This window comes from Varanus komodoensis, unplaced genomic scaffold (assembly GCF_004798865.1).
Source record: "Varanus komodoensis strain SLA01 unplaced genomic scaffold, ASM479886v1 scaffold11, whole genome shotgun sequence".
Taxonomy (NCBI): Eukaryota; Metazoa; Chordata; class Lepidosauria; order Squamata; family Varanidae; genus Varanus; species Varanus komodoensis.
This window is the reverse complement of record NW_025335317.1, coordinates 12,451,502-12,471,377: the sequence shown is the minus strand read 5'-3', so window position 1 is coordinate 12,471,377 and position 19,876 is coordinate 12,451,502. Positions and strand designations below refer to the sequence as shown.

Sequence of the window (19,876 nt, the reverse complement as noted above, 5' to 3'; positions counted from 1 at the left end):
GCACTCAGTCTTTTTAGTCATTGATCTGAGCACCAGCTAACGTAGCACAATGTATGGAAGTATGCTAGTCAGTGCTAAGAATGCTTTCACATCAGCTTTTTAATCAGGAACTTGTAAATCACAGGTCCGCAGAGTCCATGCGAACGAACAGATATAAGGATGGCCATAGTGGCGGATCACCTGGGACTTAGCTGGACAGGTACTGTGTTATGATGTGGTGATGGCACAGAAGTTAGAGAGCCCTTTGGGAGCTCCTGGTGGGTCTGGGTGTGTCGCGGTGGGGAGGGAAGGCAAGAGGGTATTTTGCTCCTCGGGTCATCGTGTGTCTTCCGAAATAAAAGACACAATAGAAGAGGCAAGAGGCAGAAGAGGCCTGTAAGAATGCCTCTTGGTGCAGCATCTTAGGCCACACAAGTGTGTAGTATTTGTTGTCCCCATATCCCACCAGTCCTCCAGTGAGCTTAGCCTCAGAACCACCCCATGCAGAAGATCAGTAGGAGAGTTAAGAAACACTCTTAGGCATAGGTAGGGCGCTTGGGACAGCAGGACGTCCCACAAGGCCCAGCATTCCCCAGCCTGCGTTTCCAGCTGGGAATTGTTGGACTCGCCTGTCTGAATATGCATAGGAGGGTGGCCTTAACGGCCTTCCCAAAGTCACCTAGTCAGCTTCATAATAACAGGGTGGTAATAGCAGTCTTAGAAGTATCTTGACCAGCCTATGCTTTTTGGCAGCGAGGTGGAAAGATTTTATGTACACGTTTGTTCCTTTATGCAGCAATTTCAGGGCTCCTCTTTCCTCACAGGTCTGGAGTAGGGGATGGAGGGATTTAAGAGAACCTTAATCCTTCATGGGAACCTCCATCCCATACTTTGCCTCTACCAAAGCGAGCTCATGGGTAAGCCTATCCACTGGCTCTCCTGCCCAGCCTTTGCAAGTTGAGCCAGCTCCCGGAGGCCTCTTGTCCCCAAGCAAGGCATCTGGGCCCTGAGAAGCACGGGTAGCAGCTGTGTCATCTTGGTGACACAGCAGATGGCCAGACTTCCTTGTTCCCCTTCCTGCTCCTTAAGGTCTGTTATGAGGCCAATGGTCATTGTGAACACATCTCCTGACTTGCACCTCTCGACTCCTGTTGGTGGAAGGGATGGGGCTTTGCCTTCATGGTTGTCTGCCATGCCTGCTTCTTCCTAGATTGGATGGTCCATCCTGGGCCACAAACACCTCCGTTGTAAATAAGAAAGTTGGAGGACAAGAATTGCATTTGCACTTGAATACAATTCAATGGTTTGGATCCAACATACCATGGGATCTTCTACTCACACATAGCCAATTATTCTTTACCCATTCACAAGTTCAGGCTGCAGTCTTCTGCATCATATCCAATGCCATTCCAGTGTCCTCTGAACCTCAGGAACAGCTGGTGGAGAGGTGCACTGGAGCTCTTGCAGGAAGGAGGCAAGAAATCCTGGACGTGTGCTTCCCGGACACACCAGTTGTGTCTTCAAGCCAATGTGTTGCCATGGCACTGAATGTGCAGACAATTGTGAGGTCAGTCATGACTGGTCAGCTGCCTGGAAGCAAGATGCTGGTCTGCCAGAGGCAGCAGGAGCAGGAAAGGAGTACCACTTCTTGACCTCTCTCTTTGGGGGCACGTGGTACAGATGAAGGCCATTGATGGAGTGAAGGAAGGGCACAGGTGGTGTCTGGTAGCTCTCTGATGGCAGGATGAAGATCTCCCTGAGACCTTTCCCCTCTGGGATGGTGTGAGATGTAAGAAGTTGAACAGGGCTCAGAACTTTCTGAGCCAAGCTCCTTAGTAGTACTTTTATGCCATCTATGTTTGTGTGTGTGTTTGTGAGACCTATGGAACAAACTGTTCAAAATAAGACTCTTCTCTCTCCTGCTCACTTTCTTTTCCCCCTGTTACAGAACTGGCCAGAGAACTGAATTTTTCTGTTGATGAAATTAATCAAATCCGGGTGGAAAACCCAAACTCTTTGATAGCTCAGAGCTTCATGCTGTTAAAGAAATGGGTTTCCAGAGATGGAAAAAATGCTACAAGTAAGTTTAAATATTTAACATGGCTTAGAAGCATGCACAAGTTTATACATTGTGAATGTGGTCCATGGCTTGGCCTCACTGACTTCTCTGTATGGATGAACCATTGGTACATTGAGCACTAGCATTAAGCTTTTGGGGATTTTAGAATACACACACAGGTCCTTTTTTATAAAAATACACACCAAGAGTGCTAAACACCTGTTTAAAGTGATCTGATATAAAGTCACAGAACTGCAAATAGTCACGTGTCTCTCCAGGTATTTCACTTAAAATTAAATCTCTCCTTTGTTCTCTGTGTAACCTTCCAATCCAGTCCCCTCCACCCTTGGTACTGTCAGCTCCTTCTCATGGTTTCTTAAAGACTGTATTCTTAAATGTTTCTCTACTTTTTTTTACTGTATCTAAGGGATAGTGTTAAATCAGCAGTCATTAGCCACTACAGCCAAGTTGTTGCTTGTTGCGATAGATACTTGGCCTCAAGAACTTAAAACTCTGGGCTCATTTGGATAATGTATGCAGCCTCAAATGAAAAGGTTTTAAGCTGTAAATCCAAGCCATGCTTGGGCTTTGCTGGATTCACAATGAGGATGTATGGACACAGGAAGCCTGGCCAATGGGCAGGGCTGAGAGAGGGCATCCACTCTGGGAAACGTGCTTTCCCAGGTGCTACCTGGACTTGCTAGGAACTGCAAAGCACGGGCTCCCCATAGCTGTTCCGTAGATATGGGGCAGACACAAAGGAGACACACCTTGTGCCTTTGTCATTTGGTCATCTTGCATGTAGAATACAGTGGAGAGAATGGTCCCTCAGTCCTAAAGAATGCAATAAAGCATAGCTTATTTTATATTTATATATCCTTTTATATTCTTTTCGGCGCCAGGTCAAAACCTTTTTATTTAATCGCATTTTAAAAATGAGTATTTTAATCATTCTGAACAGTCGCTTTGCTTTTGTCTTTTATGTAAATTTTTATTGAACTATGTTATTTATATATGTGGTTTTATCGTATCTCAATTCTATGGATTGTGAGCCATCCTGAGATGCCAAGGCATAAGGGATGGCATACAGAAGTTTTAAATAAATAAAGAAGGAGGCATTAAACACCAGTAGAGTTCTTCCACTTTACAGCAGTAGCTGTATGAGGTGTGTCCAGAAAGTAATAAGAATGAAGTCCCTACGCTCGAGAAGGGCCCTGAGAAGGGAGAAGCTGGCCAAGGTCACTTGGGGAGCGGTGCCAGGTCCACGTTAGCACAGTGATCAGCTGCATTCCAGCCCTGCCAGAGCCGAGACATTCTCTTTTGTGACACCCTGTCCAAGTGCCTCGTGTTAAGAAAAATGCAAGCTCGTTTGGAACAGCGGTATGCAATAAAACTGTATGAAATCGGGTCAAGGTGCCTTGGAAGAATGGTGAGGAAGGCTTATGGAGAAGCTGCGCTGTCATCTGCACAAGTGTACTGATGGCACAGGTTGAGATCGGCTCAACTTGGATCCTTCACCACGGCAACGCACAAGTCACAGCGCTTTGGCTGTTGGAGAGTTTTTGGCTGAGAAACACATCACGGTGCTTCCCCATCCCGACTAGGCTCCCTGCAACTTTTTCATCTTCCCAAAGATGAAGGATGGTTTGAAAGGACACCATTTTGGTAGTGTGGATAACATCCAAAGAGCCACTATGCAGGATCTTGAACCCATTTGAAGACTTCCAGGATGCTATGAAGAATGGAAAAATCACTGGGAGTGTTGTGTACACTCACAAGGTGCTTACTTTGAAGGAGACAATGTTCAAGTGTAAAATTTTTCAATAAAATAATTTTTAAATAACATTCTATTACTTCCTGGACACACCTCGTATGTGCCAACTGAAACAAACTCGTATGTGCCAACTGAAACAAACTGAGCTTTGACACAGAACTATTCCATACATTTATCAAGCAATGATGTACACCTGGATTCGCCTGAGCAAACATAACGGAAGATGGCAAGCTGTGCTCACCTCTTGGCTTGATTCCTGCACTGCATTATACATGGAGTAGCCCTGGAAACAGTCTGGAAACTTTGGCTCATCCAAAACAGGGCAGCAAGATTGATAATGAGGATTGACCAGTGGGATCATATTAGGCCAGTACCTTACCATGTGCACTGGCTGCTAGTCCATGTCGGAGCCCAGTTCAAAGTACTGCCTGGTATTAACATTCAAAGCCCTAAATGGCTTGGGGCCAGGTTAACTGAGGGATCATCCCTCCCATATATGCCTGCCCATGTCCTAAGATCATCCTTAGTGGTGTTTCTCTGGGAGCCCCTGCCAAAGGAAGTGAGGTGAGGAGCTACTAAGAACAGGGCCTTTTCTGTCATGGCACCACAGCTGTGTAACAAGCTTCCCGAAGAAGGTTCACCTCACACACATCTTGTGCTCTTTCTAGCGCAAGGTGAAGACTGTCTTATTTTCCCAGTAATGTTAGTCGTTTGGTTGCTGTTACTTTACATCCTTATGCTCCAGACTTCTTCCCTTCCCCTCTGTAGCACTTCATCTAGATGTCCAAAACAAGGCTGGATGGCATAGGATTGTGTCCAAACACTGGAGAGTATCCATCAGGTATGCTTCGGAGAGCACTGCTTAGCTGTGGCTCTCCAGAAGGTGAATGCTACATCTTCAAAGGGATGTATTTGACTCTACAGCCCTCTTCCCACCAAGGAAAGCTGAAAGCAGCTAACAATAATGAGGGCCAACATTTAAAATAAAAACACAATTAAAACAATCCCAAGAACAATTGTCCTGCCTCATCTCCCCCAGCCATAGAGCGCTTTATATGTCATTACCAACGCTTTGAATTGTGCCAAGCGATACAGTTGTAAACCATGAAGCTGCCGTAACAAGAAAGTGACCTGCTCGCCTTTCCTAGCCCTGATCAACAGTCTCGATTCAGTATTCCGAACCAGCTGAAGTTTCCAAACATTTTTCAAAGGCAGTCCCACACGTCTTGCGTAACTAGGTAAAATTAAGGCATAGACAACTGGCCAGATCAGATATCCTTATCTCTAGGAATGATTCTCTAGCATGTTCTTGCTTGTGAAGTTGATGGATGACCATTTTAATGTATTTCATTTTTCTTTCTACAGCTGATGCCTTAACCTCTGTATTGACAAAAATCAATCGGATTGACATTGTAACTTTGTTGGAAGGACCAATATTTGATTATGGAAACATTTCAGGCACCAGAAGCTTTGCAGATGAAAATAATATTTTTCATGATCCTGTTGATGGTAATGTAGTTGTTTCACTTTGATTGATTTTCTTCTGAGTGGGTTACACAAACTGGCTGTTCTATCCAGTCCAAAAGGAAACCATTCTGCCCAAGAAAATTATAATTATTTTTTCTTTCCAAGATAACATTTAAGGTATGTGTCAATGAATTCTTAAAGTGGTTGACTCCATTAACCCCTTTTAGGTAAACGGCCTAAACTTACTACTAAATCTGTTGTTTTTTTGTTTGTTTATTAAAAGCTTTTGTATGCCGTCCTATAATACAAGATCTCAGGACAGCTTACAATATTTAAAAAGACAATTAAAACAACAATTTCAATAAATAATAAAACAGAACAAAACAATAAATCAGAAAACAAACAACTAAATTTAAAAACTATTAACGTTTAAAATACTGTTTAAATAAAAAGGTTTTGGCCTGGCGCCAAAAAGAGTATAAGCTTGGCACCGGCGTACCTCTCTGGGGAGTACATTCCAGAGTCTGGGTGCCACAGCAGAGAAGGCCCTACTCCAAGCTGATGACCTTTTTACCTCTCTTAGAGAGGGTTCCTGGAGCAGGGCTTCTCCCACAGATCTTAAGGGGCATGAAGACATATAAGGAAGAAGACGTTCCCTCAGGTATCCTGGTCCCAAGCCATTTAGGGCTTTATAGGTCAAAACCAGCACCTTGAATTGGGCCCAGACTTCAACTGGAAGCCAGTGGAGCTGGTAGAGGACCGGCGTTACGCGAGAGTAACGGCCAGTCCCTGTCAGCAGCCTGGCAGCTCTATTCTGTACCAGTTGCAGTATCCGGACCATTTTCAAGGGCAGCCCCATGTACAGCTCGCTACAGTAATCCAAACAGGAAGTTACCAGAGCATGTATCACTGTTGCTAGGGAGTGCTCGTCCAGGTAAGGACGCAGCTGATGGATCTGTCGAAGTTGTAGGAAAGCACTCCTTGCCACCGCTGCCACCTGGAACTCCAGTGACAGCTCTGGATCAAGGAGTACCCCCAAGCTGTGGACCCTGTCCTTTAGAGGGAGTGCAACCCCATCCAGAACTGGGTCAAAATCACCTCCCTGGGGATCTGCACCGCCCACCAACAGGACTTCCATCTTTTCTGGATTGAGACTCAGTTTATTGGCCCTCATCCAGCCCATGTTTAGATATGATTGCAATTGCTAAGTCTAGCTTTGCCTTACAATTTTCCATAATGAGATAATTAACTATTTCAATCAGTTCCATGTTTAACATTGGTTTGTTTTGCGATGGTAAATGCTTTTATTTGGAAGATGGAGTATAAATAAAACTTGCGATCCAGTTATACAAAATATTTCTGTCCTCTGATAGGGTACTTTTCAAATCCTTCAGGGCCTTTATATAAGCTGCATTATTCTAAACTAACCTTCCCAACTTTGCACCCTCCATGTGTGTTGGATTACAACTCCCACCATCTCTTGCCAACATAACCAATGGCTGAGGATGACTGTAACTGTAGTCACACCCATCAGGAGGATGTCTTATTGGAAAGGCTGTTCTATGCCATATGAAAGTTGCGTCGTTGCTGTTGTTGCTATGTTAATCAAGTGCATATCCTTTTGCTGACTTCTGCGAAGAATTTCTGGCTGTGTGCAGAGCATATAAGCTTAATTCATCTCCAAGCAGCAGTTTTGGTCATTGAATCACCGCATTGCAGAGATGAAGTTCTGTGGACATTTTAAGAAATTTCATCTTGAAATGTTGCTTGTGCTGTTTAATCATAAGACAAGTGTCTTTGCTGCAAAGAGAAGGTGCTTCTCTCGTTTTGCGTTCTGCCTTCCTCTCCTCTGAACCTTCCTCAGGCTTCTTATCCTCACCAAGACCAGACTATGTTTAACTTTCTCTCTGTCAGTTCAGAAAAAATCCTCACTAGTGCACGCTACTCCCCAGTCGGCACAGTTTAACGCCGGACTCTTCCCCCCTCCCCTTTCTCAAGCCGGTCAACTTAATATTTACACGTGGGAACATGGCTGACAATTCACTTGGCATTTCATTTGTCTCTGATTTGTCTGATGGGTAGGGCAAGGGTGGCCAATGCTGGTATTCCTGTGGCGATGCTCCATCCGCCAGCCACTGCTTGGGTACTTTCCACACAAGCAGTCAAGTGGATGCTTGGGCCTTGTAACAAAACTAGCACTGACTTGCAGTGAGGGCTTTGTGGATATGAAGCATTCATGTCCAGATGACATAAGGGCATACGTTGCTGGGTGGAGAAAGTAACTCACTTCTGGAAAGATCCTCTTAGGAGGCTGAACAGCAGCTGGAATTGCCCTTCCAGAATGCCCATGAGAGAGCAATATGTTAAGCTTGGTGTGGCAATTCTGTGTGCCAGTTCTGCACTGAAATTCCGTAGGTCCCATTAAGAGCCGCATCCAGTTGCGTCAGGGCCGGGACTGACCCACAGGTCTCCAGTTGGCCATCCGTGTCCTACAGAATTTTTGCCGTCTCATTTTTATTGCTCATCTTTCTTTCTCTCTCTTTATTTGCTCAGTGTTTCTGATTGTACCCATGTCACCAAGATCTCCTCAGTCTCCAAGATCTCCTCAGTCATCACAATCCTCTAATCACTATAGCTTTACTGTTCCTGAAATTTATATCTAGGTCCTACCCACACTTTAGTATGTGATATATACCCTCTTTATGTTAGATTTTGCCTCTGCCATGTTTAAGCATGTGCTGTACCTTCCTGCCCTTGCTGAGATCCAGTTCTATTTTTATAGCAACTTCATTTCATGGAGCAGTGACCTAATGGAAGTGCTATACAACATTTATTTATTTAATGGATTTATATGCTGCTACAATAGCCCATATTTGGGCTCTGCACAGCTCACAATATAAAAACAACATTCTAAAATCAATAACGTTAAATCAACATATTCAAAATACATAAACAGTATAATCCAGATATAAAGATAGATCACATTATTAATGAAATATGGCCAATAATGCTTTTAAAAAGGTTTTCCCATGACATTAAAGTCCAGTCATGTCTGACTCTTGGGGGCGGTTGCTCATCTCCGTTTCCTAGCCGAGGGAGCCAGTGTTTGTCCGCAGTTTTCCATGGTCATGTGGCCAGCATGACTGAACACCAAAGTGCACAGAATGCTGTTACCTTTCCACTGAAGTGGTACCTTTCCATCTACTTGCATTTGTATGCTTTCGAACTGCAAGGTTGCTTTAAAACCAGACTTTAAAGCAACGTAAGCTCTCTTTTTTTAAATAGGCTTATAGGAAAGTTGTCTGTCTTGCAGTTCAACTTTATTCTTTACCTTTATGTTTTGTGTGTGAATCTCAATTGAGACAGAAATGTTATTGCACCACAAAATAACCCTTTCCAGTATAATTGGATAGCTCCAATCCAGAATCAACCCATTTCATACAGGCAAGAGAAAATTCTTTGGGTATGAAATCATTCAAATGACTAGAAAAATGGCAATCAAAAACCTTCCATACTTGTGCAGTAGGTGCTTCATTTTCATATATTCATCAGCAGGAGCTGTGCTGAACTTACAGCCTTCAGTTTCATTGCATTCTTCAGTGGCATACATTCATTATCACATTCCTAATTACATTGCTCTTACCATCTCCTACATTGCCCATAGTTTGTACAATTAATCAGCCATTTTGCATGCTTGCTTGTATGTTGCTCCATACTTCATTGCAATCAGTCCAAATGTACTGTCTTCCTTAGGTTATCCTACCATTCAAGTGGAACTGGAAACTCCCACTGGGTTGCGCTTCGTGCCAACCACACATTCCCATCAAGAGGATGTCTTTAGTGATTTCTCTAGTATAGAGTCACCCTTTAGAACTCCCAGTAGACTGAGTGATGTGTTAGTAACTTCACAGGGAATCATAGATGATACAGCAGCTGGACCTCCAGTGGTGACTGAAGAAGACACTTCACTGGAAGACGGCAAACATGATTTCTCAGTGCCTAGAGAAGCAACATCTAAAGATGCAGGCCAGATCCGGTTGGAGGAAATGGACCTTAACGATTATCCGCGATACCTTGGCAGTTACGCCGGGGTACCAAAACAAGAGCTAAGTGAAGAGACTAGTCCAACCTTAGTGAGAAGTGAACAGCGTAAGAGAGAAAAGTCTGGTTCTGATGAGGAGCTGACGGAAGAAAAGCTTAAATCTCTGTTTGAAGATATCCACCTAGAAGAAGCAGTTGAGTCTGAGGAGATGACGGAAGAAAAAGTCTTGTCTATTCTTAAGTATGTGCAGCAGGCAGAACAGGAACTGTCTTCAATTACAGGTTGGCAGAGTGAGGCCTCCAGTGGCAATGTGGAACCACCAACGCCAGGACGCAGAATAACTGGGGAATTGCTGGATCGACTAGATGACAGGTATGAAAGTGCTCAGGCTAATCCAGTTTTGTTTCAAACTAACCAGATGTTCTGGGTTTCCAAATAATTAGGGCTTTTTCCCACCTCTGTTACTTCCATCTCACTTATCTAAATAAGCAGGCATCTAAATTTATGGTATGCCTTTTTTACAGTATGTTATGACTGTCTCTCATCTGATGCTCTCAAGGCAAAGCTGCAGCATGATATTTAACACTGTAAAATCCCAACCAGCATTTAAAGTTAAACATCTAAAATCAAAACTACCTCAAAACAGAAGGAACAGCCAGAAATATGTAGAATTTGGCTTACAAAGGCAAAGACAAATAGACGTTTCTTCCCAAAGGATGCAAAGGAAGAGGACAAGTAAAATGGACCTCCTGGGTTTATGTAAGAAGGACTTTTTGAAATTTCAGGGCAAGCACAGAAAAGTCCCTACTCCTTATGGATGTTGGTGCAACATCCAGTGGAGTTCACACTCTCAGCAGTGTGATACTGACTGACCTCAACACTCAGGAAGAGGGAGGGAAGCATACAAGAGCTGGTGCTTCCTGAGAATGTTTAGAACAAACCATTGCCGGTGCTGGCTAGGACTAATGGGAGATATAGTCTAAAACATCTGGAAGGACTGGTTTTAGAGTGTTTTCTAAAGTGCTTTTGGATCAGTGGCACATGGAGACGGGATGCTTCTGCAGACAGCTTCCTTACGCCATCCGTCCAGCTAGTCCACCTCAGTCTGTTCCTCCATCCATCAGCTGTTCTCACACAAAGACTCTTCTCTGCTCCCATGCACGAATTTCTCAAGAAAGGGGTTCAGGGGCTCAACCTGGGACCGTCTACATGCAAAGCTAACCTTTTATTAAGGACTGATGCTGCATCCCATTGAATTGAATAGATTAGTTAGCATGCCTGTATCCTGCTCATTCTGGAACCCAAACAGTAACAAAATCATGTGCCCGCAGATCCTTCCTGGTGAAATAAAATCCAGTGTATATTTTGAAGGTGGTGCTTCTCAATTTCAAAGGCCACATTAAATTCTTTGGACCAGTGATATATATTTTCTCTCTTGGCCTAACCTACCTCACAGTGTTCTCATCTGTTGTGGAAAATGTAACAGGGAGGAAGTGAAATAGCCAAATTTGTAGATGACAGTTATTTAGGATCTGAAAATCCATTCCAAGCTCCAAGAGGATCTCTCCAAACTGGGTGGATGGGCAAATGACAAATGAAGATGAAAGTAAGTGTAAAGTTATATACATGGACAAAAAGGAGATCTCCCTCCCCAAAAAAACGGAAAGGAGAACTCCCAGCCACACAGATACCCATATATAATCTGAATTGCTAGTGACTAACCAACAAAGATAACTTGGTATTATGGTGCCCATCTCAATAAAAACATGAAATCGGTGTTGAAGGTAGTGATAAAAAGTACTTTCCATAGGTGGAATTATTAGTAAAGGGACAGAAACATCTAGGACCATGCTTTTACTAAGATGCCAGATTCATGCTTCTCTACAATTTGGATTACATCAATTTTTCTTCAGTTTTTCAAGATTTCCAAATTTTACAATAAAGTTCTAGGTTCAAAAATGTTTCAAAATGCACACAGCATCCAGGAAGATTTGGTCAAAATACGTTAAAAATAATTCAATTTCTTGTGCAGGAATTTTTGTTTTGGAATTGCAGACTGATGCAGAAAGTAGGTAAAGGACAGACTTTTGGGGGTGGAATGTATTTCCACACAATATGATGGTGGGCTTTGGCTTAACAAGGGATTAGATATATTCATAGAGGATAAGCCCGTCATGATCACAGTGGCAAGATGGAACCTCCTAGTTGAGTGTCGGTGTATCCAGAGCTAGCTGCAAGTTTTAGGGGGCCTTCCCCATGGTGCTCCCTTTCTTCAGCAGAGAGGCCTTGGTCACAACCTGACCCAGTCATGACAATGCAAACAAATATTTTAATTTCCAACAATGCCCTTGAGTGAGACAAGGTGAGAGGCACTGTAAGAAAGATGGTGGCTTGCCAATCCAGGGGATCCTGGACACGGGCAAGCGCCAAGCAGGCTTGCAAGGGCCCTTGGTTCCTTACAGCTGCTGAAGATGCCAGGTGCTTGTATTCTCTGAACGCTACTTGTTGGGGTGGGTGGGAGGAGACCATGGTTGAGGATTCTTGCCTTCGTGGGCTACTTGGGAGCTTTCTAGGAGCATCTGGCTAACCATCACTTGATAACAGGACACTAGATTAGATCGAGCCTTGTTCTGATCCAGGTAGCCTCATGTTACTATGCATCAGAGTCATCCAAGCCCTACTGAATGGGCCGGATGCATCTTTGGATGGCACATGTGACCTTTTATCCACATGCAGGTGAGCAGGTTGTTCCACAAACCAAGGGCCTGCCATTACTATCTATCTATCTATCTATCTATCTATCTATCTATCTATCTATCTATCTATTGCAAGCATTTATATCTCGTCCTTCCGCTCAGGACGGCTTACATAATATAAAATTCTGAAATTCAATAATAGAACTACAATTATTAAAACATCTAAAATTGAACATAATAAACTAAAAAAATAAAAAAGGAAAGCAAAATCGAGAGTGCGACTGTGAAACTAAAAGAAAACAAAAAAATCTTAAAATGTCTAAAACCCTTAATTGTTAAAATGATGGTTAAATAAAAAGGTCTTTCCCTGGCACCAGAAGAAGTATAACGTCGGCGACAGGCGGACCTCTCTGGGGAGCGCATTCCATAGTCTGGGTGCCACTGTGGAGAAGACTGTCCTCCAGGTAGACACCCTCCATACTTCCTTCAAGGTTCCCGGAGCAAGGCCTCCCCCGCCGATCTTAAGGGGTGTGAGGGCATATAGGGAAGGAGGCGATCCTTCAGGTATTCTGGACCTAAGCCGTTTAGGGCTTTATAGGTTAATACCAGCACCTTGAATTGGGCCCAAACTTCAACTGGAAGCCCGTGGAGCTGGTAGAGGACCACTGTTATGTGAGATTAACGACCAGCCCCTGACAGCAACCTGACAGCTCTATTTTGTACCAGTTGAAGTATCCGGACCGTTTTCAAGGGCAGCCTCATGTAGAGCGCATCACAGTAATCCAAGCGGGAAGTTACCAGGGCATGTATCACAGTTGCAAGGCAGTGCTCGTCCAGGTAAGGATGCAGCTGATGGACCAGCCGAAGCTGGAGGAAGGCGCTCCTTGCCACCACTGTCACCTGGATTTCCAGGGACAGCTCTGTGTCAAGGAGTACCCCCAAGCTGCGGACCCCGTCCTTTATCAGTTTGTCTGTCTGGTTTTGTCTTTCGTAGCCCTGACCAATGTAGAGATTCCATTACCTCATATCTCAAAGGAGAAGCAGGAAAACTGGAAAGCAATGGAAGCTACTCTGAATCGACAATGCAAGCAAAGACTAAGCCAGTCGCTCAGGAGTCCGTGAACAGTCTAGGGAAGCAGAGCGACAAGGAAACTACAAAACCAAAAATGCAAAGTTCAGCCCGAACTGAGCAGCAAACACTCGCACTAACTTCGCATCAGAAATTGTTGCTGGAGGCGAGCAAGCCAGCAGCTGATGCACTGAAAACGTCTGTGCCTGTCAGTGTGAAAAAGATGAGCTGGAATACGACCGAGGACAGCAAGCTGAGACAAAGAGCCCAGGAAGAGGAGGGAGCGGCGGCAGCTGAACAAAAGGTACCACTTTTCAAACACGTCTCAAGAGGATAGCTTCTCCCATGTGCCCCCGCCCTGCCACCACAGTAAGAGGCAGCACACCACGGTTGGCTAAGCGGGATAATCTAATACCTGGGCATTCTCTTCTCCCAATCCTGCCCAGGAGTGTGTGAATAGCGAGGACTCCATTGGGAAGGGTCTCTGCTGAAAACTTGGCCTTTGGAGCGACTTCCAAACACACCTATATGGAGTATGCTTGTCTTCTGCCAGTAGATGCAGTTGGTGGCTTGCTGTGGCTGCAGGTTAGGTAGCCAAAGGGAAGCCCCCATGGGAGATATGAAGGCCATCTTGTTCCTGAAACCCCCTGCAGAGCCTGGGCAAGGAATCTCAGAGGTTTGATGGCCTCTCTGGAGAGCCCTGGTCAGGACACCAGCTCTCCACACACACACACACACACCCCTCTCTCTTGTTTCCACTGTGTTCTACACATCCATCAGAAAAGGGGATTCTGAGGAAGCCAAGACCCTAAAGCTTCAAAGCTGTGGCAATATTCTCTCCAGGAAACCCTTGCCTGCCAGCTGAGGCACTCACAGGAGGAAGAGGAGGAGGAGGAAGAGGGCAGAATTGCCCTCATCTGTCTTCTGTCCCTTCCACCATGAATTTGTTGTGGGCCTCTACTTGTTCATGCTATTCCTTTGTGTACTTTTTTAGGATGTCGCGACCCCATGGGTGAATTCCACAAAACCAGGGCCAGTCTCGGGAGCATCTGTTCCCATGACCATCCTCCTCCTCTGCCTAGCCCTAAATACTCTCTGGCCTTAGGATCTCCACCTTAAGCCTGAATCTAAAACCACAGTTCATAGTGGAGTTTCAGAATTCTGCTTAAGGTGGCATCTGGTTAGTGCACGGTTAGTTATGATTTGGAGGACCAGAGACAGGAGCTAAAAGGGGAGTATCTAATCCTGAGGGTGGCTCATGATTCTCAGCAGTACTTTGTTGATGTGCTGGTAAACCATGCATGAGGCCAACAGGGGAGCATTAGAAATCTCTACTGGAGGGAGAAAGGAAACATATATTCCCCAGGGTTGTAAACTGAAGTTTGTAGGGAGGCACTCAGTGTTATGCGTGCCCCAGACCTGTGCCAACCTTTCCTGAGCTTGATTGTTCTTTCAAGGCAGCTGTGTGTGTAGAATGTATGCCTGACTTGTGTCTGTATCAGAGCCCCCCAGTTCAGTGATACCCAATCCTGAGATCTTGCACACTCCCATTTATGCCAATTAATGCTGGGAATAATTGTTTCTCCCCTCTGTTCCTGCTCAGATTCATGTTTATCTTTTAAATGAGCTGGTAAAATGTACTAAAAACTGCATTTATCAGGAGTTTAGTGAGAGTGACAGTGACAGTGACATTGAGATTGGGAGTGATTCAAGCTCAGAGGAAGAACAGAAAATAACTACGAGAGTGTATCGGCGGCGGTTGATTCTGAAGGTATCACATGGCTGTAGTTGCACTGGCATGACGTTGGACTGCGGTGCCCGTAGCCTTACTCACTTTAGGCTGTTCCATCTTTTGGGGTGGTATGTATTTCATGGTGGATGGTTCCTCCTGGCGCCACCTTCAGAGCGTGCTAGGACACTGTCCAAGTGCACGATGCGTTGTCTCTCCTAATCCCACTGTGTGCTGCATGCTGACATCTCCAGAGGCGCTTGAACCCCCCAGAATATGTGAAGGCAGCTGGATGTGGTGATGTTACGTGGGAGCAATAACATTTGCTCAGCTATGATCCTTGCAGCCCAACCGAGAGCGGTACCCAAGACAGAGAGAGAGAGAGGATTTTGATTTCTCTTTTTACCAGCAGTGTTCTCAGCTACCAACTCAAGGGTGGGCTGTCTGTGCAGACACACGCACATTTTGCTTGTAACCCAAGAGCAAGGAATGAACTGAGGAATTCCTGACCTCTGGGCTAGCACTTCTGCACTTGTGTGTGCTTACGAGGGTCGGACCAAGGGGTTCAAGGCTAAAGAGAGAGGTTGGAATACTTGGTTCCGCTCGGGTGCTGCTTCCCGGTCAAGGCATAACAGGCATGGCTGCGGAAATGATATCGATCCAGTTTGCGCACGGTCTCAGGTACGTTTCCTCTGGTACTTTTGTCCTTTGTGATGGAATCTCTAAAGAAACTGCCTTGTATCTGGATACTCACATTACAGATTTGTACCCTGTGAATACATCCATAGTCAGGTCTTTCACAGAATACGTCAAGTAGCATCAATCACTTGAACAACCCTTTGAATTTGCCGTAGTGACTTTACGGTGGATCCAAGACCAAGTGGTGCCCTCCCATATATTCTGAGATGGCTAAGTTGTCACTGTATGCCTTCTGCTGAAAAGAATCAGGCTGCCACATACTGGCCACATTAATCTGTCGAATGCCTTGTATGATTGCATTTCTCATATTAACATGACATATATTTAACATGCTCTTTAGCTTCAGCCCAAATCTCATTAATAATCTAAATAATTAAATAGTCTATATAATTATTTCTGGATATCTCTGTTTATCTAATCTATGAATGATGGCCGGTGAAGATGCATTTTGCCCATTTTTAAGGCTGGCGATTGTTTTGTCGATGCAGACAAACCAGGGTAAGGCACTCATTCCAGTTTTCCTGTGCATCAAGATCTAGTGCATCTTTTCAACAAGGAACAATGGTGTGCCTTGGATCATCAGCTCTTGCACAGGGCCATTATTTTTTCTACATCTGGAGCAGGCCAGTTTCCTTGGACTGGTGTAACGGCGGCTGCCATGACACGCAGGTGCCACAGTTGTGCTAAACAGCAATCCCCTGTTTGGGGTGGGGGTCCATTAACAGAAGAACAGCCAATTGCCATTCACAGTATCTGAGCAGCGCCGTCAAGGGAAGGGTGTTTTTGAGGACATTCGTCCATAGGCTTCCCATATGTCAGAGATGACTTGATGGCACTGCACAACAATCCCGTTGTTGCGGGACCACCACAAGGGAACTTGCCTTGTGCACAGTATCGCTTCAGCTGTAATAACCCAGCTGCAAAGCCTGCCACAGATACACTGACCCTCTTTTGGTGCTCACACACCCAAGTGTGGTTCATGCCCCCATGCTCAACTGCGGCGCATTATTCCTGATGCACTATTTTTGCCACAGCAAGGTCTGCAGATACAGATAGCACCACCAGACATGAACTGCCTGTTTGGTCAAATCCAGGAGGAGATCCTGTTGCATCCCCACCAGTGGTTTCTAAACAATGTTGCAGGAAATCTTAAGACATTTCCCAAAACTCTCTTGTGGGTGCCGCAGTCAGATCCGTAAAGACAGAGATGCTCCCTTGCAAGACGGCCTTCTCACTCACGCTTGAGCTTCTGTTTCAGTGCAAAGTGGCAGTGGCGCATTGGGTGTATTCTGGGATGGGCCATGCGCATTAGTGAATCTCACTTAAGCTCTGACCTCCACACTGGAGGAATCTGTAATGCATCCCAGGAGATTTCTGCAAACACACGGCATTTCTAGGGCGAACTTTGTCGTGAAATGGATCCTCAGAGAGAAGAGGGAAGGAAATAGACTGGCCCTCTTGTTATATCGCCCAACTTCTGTACACTGTGAAATTTAGATATTTTGAAACAGCCATGTGAGCTGTAGCTGACACAGAGCTTTAAAAATAATCGTAACATGATCATGCATCCTGGGAGCTCTTGTGGCTTACTGTTGGTGGCAGCTTTCCTTCCTTCCAAATCTTAGATACCCAGTTTCCCCAAGAGACTAAGGTCTGCCATTGTTCCAGACCCCCAACCAAGCCGGGCCCTTCTTTCTCAGGCAGAGACTGGCTCATGTTGATCTCTTGCCCCCGCTTCCCCTCAGCCTCTCCCGTTCATGGGCTGCTCCAGCTCCCAAGCCAATGGGAGAGGGAGCACACAGTACGTAGAGGCGAGCTGGAATTAGACCCAGGCTGCCTCTTAGCTGAACGCTGGTGGCGTGGCAGGGAATGTGGCTGGAGACTGCAGAGAGAGAGAAGAGAGAGGCCAGGCATGGACTGAAAAGGGGCAGGAGCTTTGTAACTGCCACCCGATCCTGAGCCACTTATCTAGATGCATCTGGATCCGCTTGGCTCTAACGTGCTTTTGCACAAATGCCCCAGTGCTGAAGTATCATGAAGCTGGTCTGTTTCCCCAAGACTCCTGACGGACCCCATCAGTCCGACATCGGGTGACCTTGAGTGTCCACCCAGCTTCTCAAATAAATAGTTACATTGCGGTCCGTGCCATTTTGAGTTCCAACAGACGCCATGCCTACGCTTCTTGGTGCTCTGTAATCCTGAGGTCACAAGTTCTGCCCCTAATACAACCTCCCCTTGGTTTTGTTAGGTCTTGGTTGGAAATTGGGAACTTCCTTGCTGAAACCTTCAAGTGGGAGGTACTGTTCTGCCCTCCTCGTGCACACTCAAGCTATTTCACTGAGTCTGCACAGAGCTCTCTCTGTTTTTCTGCCTTCCCTGGTATATCATGCCAGTGTGATGTGATGGTTGGAGCACTGGGTTGAGGCATGGGGGACCCAGGATCTAGTCCCCATTGGCCATGATGCTCACTGGGTGACTGGGCGACACTAGCCTACCTCACAGGGTTGTTGTAAGGATAATTCGGAAAAGAGCGGTATCTTGTTTGCCACCACTGCGAGAAGGAAAAAGTCACCATATACATAAATGCAATGCATACATTATCATCATCATCATCATCATCGAGTAGCACTTCAGAGCAGCCTTCCCTAACATGGTACCCTCCAGATGAGCTCTTTTAGAAACCTCATTATATCCAGCCAGGGTGGGCATTGGCCATCTTGGCTGGGGATGATGGTGGTTGCAGTCAAGCACATCTGGAGGGCAACAGGCTGGGGAAGGCTGCTTAAATGTACCAGCCTTGTGGAGTCACCTGTCTACCATCAGGAGCTCGTTGGAGGCTCTTGCAACATCCAGTACCTCCCCGGAAGCTGAAGGTTAGCACAGTGGAAAGAAGGTTTTGCACATACTCCTCTCCCACAAATAATTTTGTGCCTATTAGTCAAGATTTGTCCCTCTGTTTGCATGCGATGTGGTCAGATAGAATAACCCAACCGCACAATGAAGGGGTGCAGTCCCAGAAGTGCTATTTCTGAATTGACCAAAAGCTGTTCCTGCCTGCCTGCCTGCCTTTCTGCAAGTCACTCCCTCCGAGCGGCCCATCAGCATCCCCATGGCAGCTTAGGAGAGAGTAAAAATAGACTGGCACCGCTCCGTGGCTCTGGCGCAGTGCAGGCTCGGCCGCACAGGCTTCAGCAAACCATCTTTGAGGGACGGTCGTGCTCACAGGGCGAAGAACCTGGCAGGACGCTTCTCCTAACATTAAGCCAAATCTGTTTCGCTGCAGTTTCCACCTCTTGCTTCTAAACTTGCCCTCTGTTGCGACAGAGGACAACTATCAGGCCATCGTCTATAAAGCACCTTTGAAAGCAGCAAGAGAAAGGGCTAGCAGAAGATAACATGCCCCACAGAAAGTGGATTATGGGAGGAGCGAGAAACCTCCATTTTCTCTCCGCCTGGAGGATCAGGCAATCAATCCTTTAAAAATAAATGAATGAACCCTTCTCTCCAGATTGGTGTCTACAGCATAGTCATTTAAGAAATCTTTGTTCTCATTGAAGAATGAGCCTGTGGGCCTGTTCTCACCTCCCTGGGATTCAGTTCCATTGGATGCAGGAGGACTTGTTTCCGAGTAAACACGCACAAGGCTGTGCTGTGTGGTGGGTTGAGCCTTAAAGCAAGCCTGCCTGAAGGACGAAAGGCAGCATGACTCACCGGGTCAGTCCACGGGGGCTACTGCCGTCCATGTGCCGTGGTCCTAATCGGATTGCCTCCGCGGCTGGCAGAGAATGCTCTGTCCTCATGGAGGTGGTGTTTTGCACAACGTCCATGCTGTTATAGCCAGGCTGTGAGCCTCCACTAGCCCTGCCATCCCTGGGGGAAGGGGGCGGGCAAGGGCCGCTTTAAATATTAGTCTAGCCCTTAGTAAGCCAACGGTGTGGCGTGCCTTCGGTCTAGAACGCCCACAGAAGGTCTGAGCATATGAGCATGGGTTGGCCTGTGTTTCCTTCTGGGAGCTGGCAGTCCCCTGTGGAGGGTTTCTACGGTTTCGTAAGGCCATGAATGTGATAGAACAGATTATGTACCATTCCCATATTGCAGTGCCTTAAATCACTGGAGTCACTCTTTCTAACAAGTCAGATTCAGCCTGGCATGGTTTTAATTGCTTGGAGTGGTGTTGAAAAGCCGATGTGTGCGGATATGGGTAACCGTGGCTAATGCTGTAACACATTCTTTAGGGTGAGGAAGCAAAAAACATTCCCGGTGAATCTGTTACGGAGGAACAGTTTACTGATGAAGAAGGCAACGTCATCACTCGAAAAGTAATCCTACCTTGCAGTTTCTTTCTTCTGTCTCCCTTTTTGT

The 19,876-nt window shown here is 45.7% G+C and overlaps 1 protein-coding gene across 3 annotated transcripts in view; it reads left to right on the top strand.

Moving 5' to 3' along the window:
* ANK3 (ankyrin 3) overlaps nucleotides 1-19,876 on the top strand; it is a 254,973-nt gene that overhangs the window by 227,825 nt on the left and 7,272 nt on the right. For 2 of the 3 annotated variants that reach the window (XM_044420389.1, XM_044420390.1), the window contains exons 38-44: nucleotides 125-199; nucleotides 1,928-2,059; nucleotides 5,178-5,321; nucleotides 9,033-9,693; nucleotides 13,012-13,390; nucleotides 14,690-14,857; nucleotides 19,750-19,833. In XM_044420389.1, the coding sequence (XP_044276324.1) occupies nucleotides 125-199; nucleotides 1,928-2,059; nucleotides 5,178-5,321; nucleotides 9,033-9,693; nucleotides 13,012-13,390; nucleotides 14,690-14,857; nucleotides 19,750-19,833 (1,643 nt within the window). The remainder of the gene's footprint in view (nucleotides 1-124; nucleotides 200-1,927; nucleotides 2,060-5,177; nucleotides 5,322-9,032; nucleotides 9,694-13,011; nucleotides 13,391-14,689; nucleotides 14,858-19,749; nucleotides 19,834-19,876) is intronic. The other variant, XM_044420391.1, reaches the window with a different exon arrangement.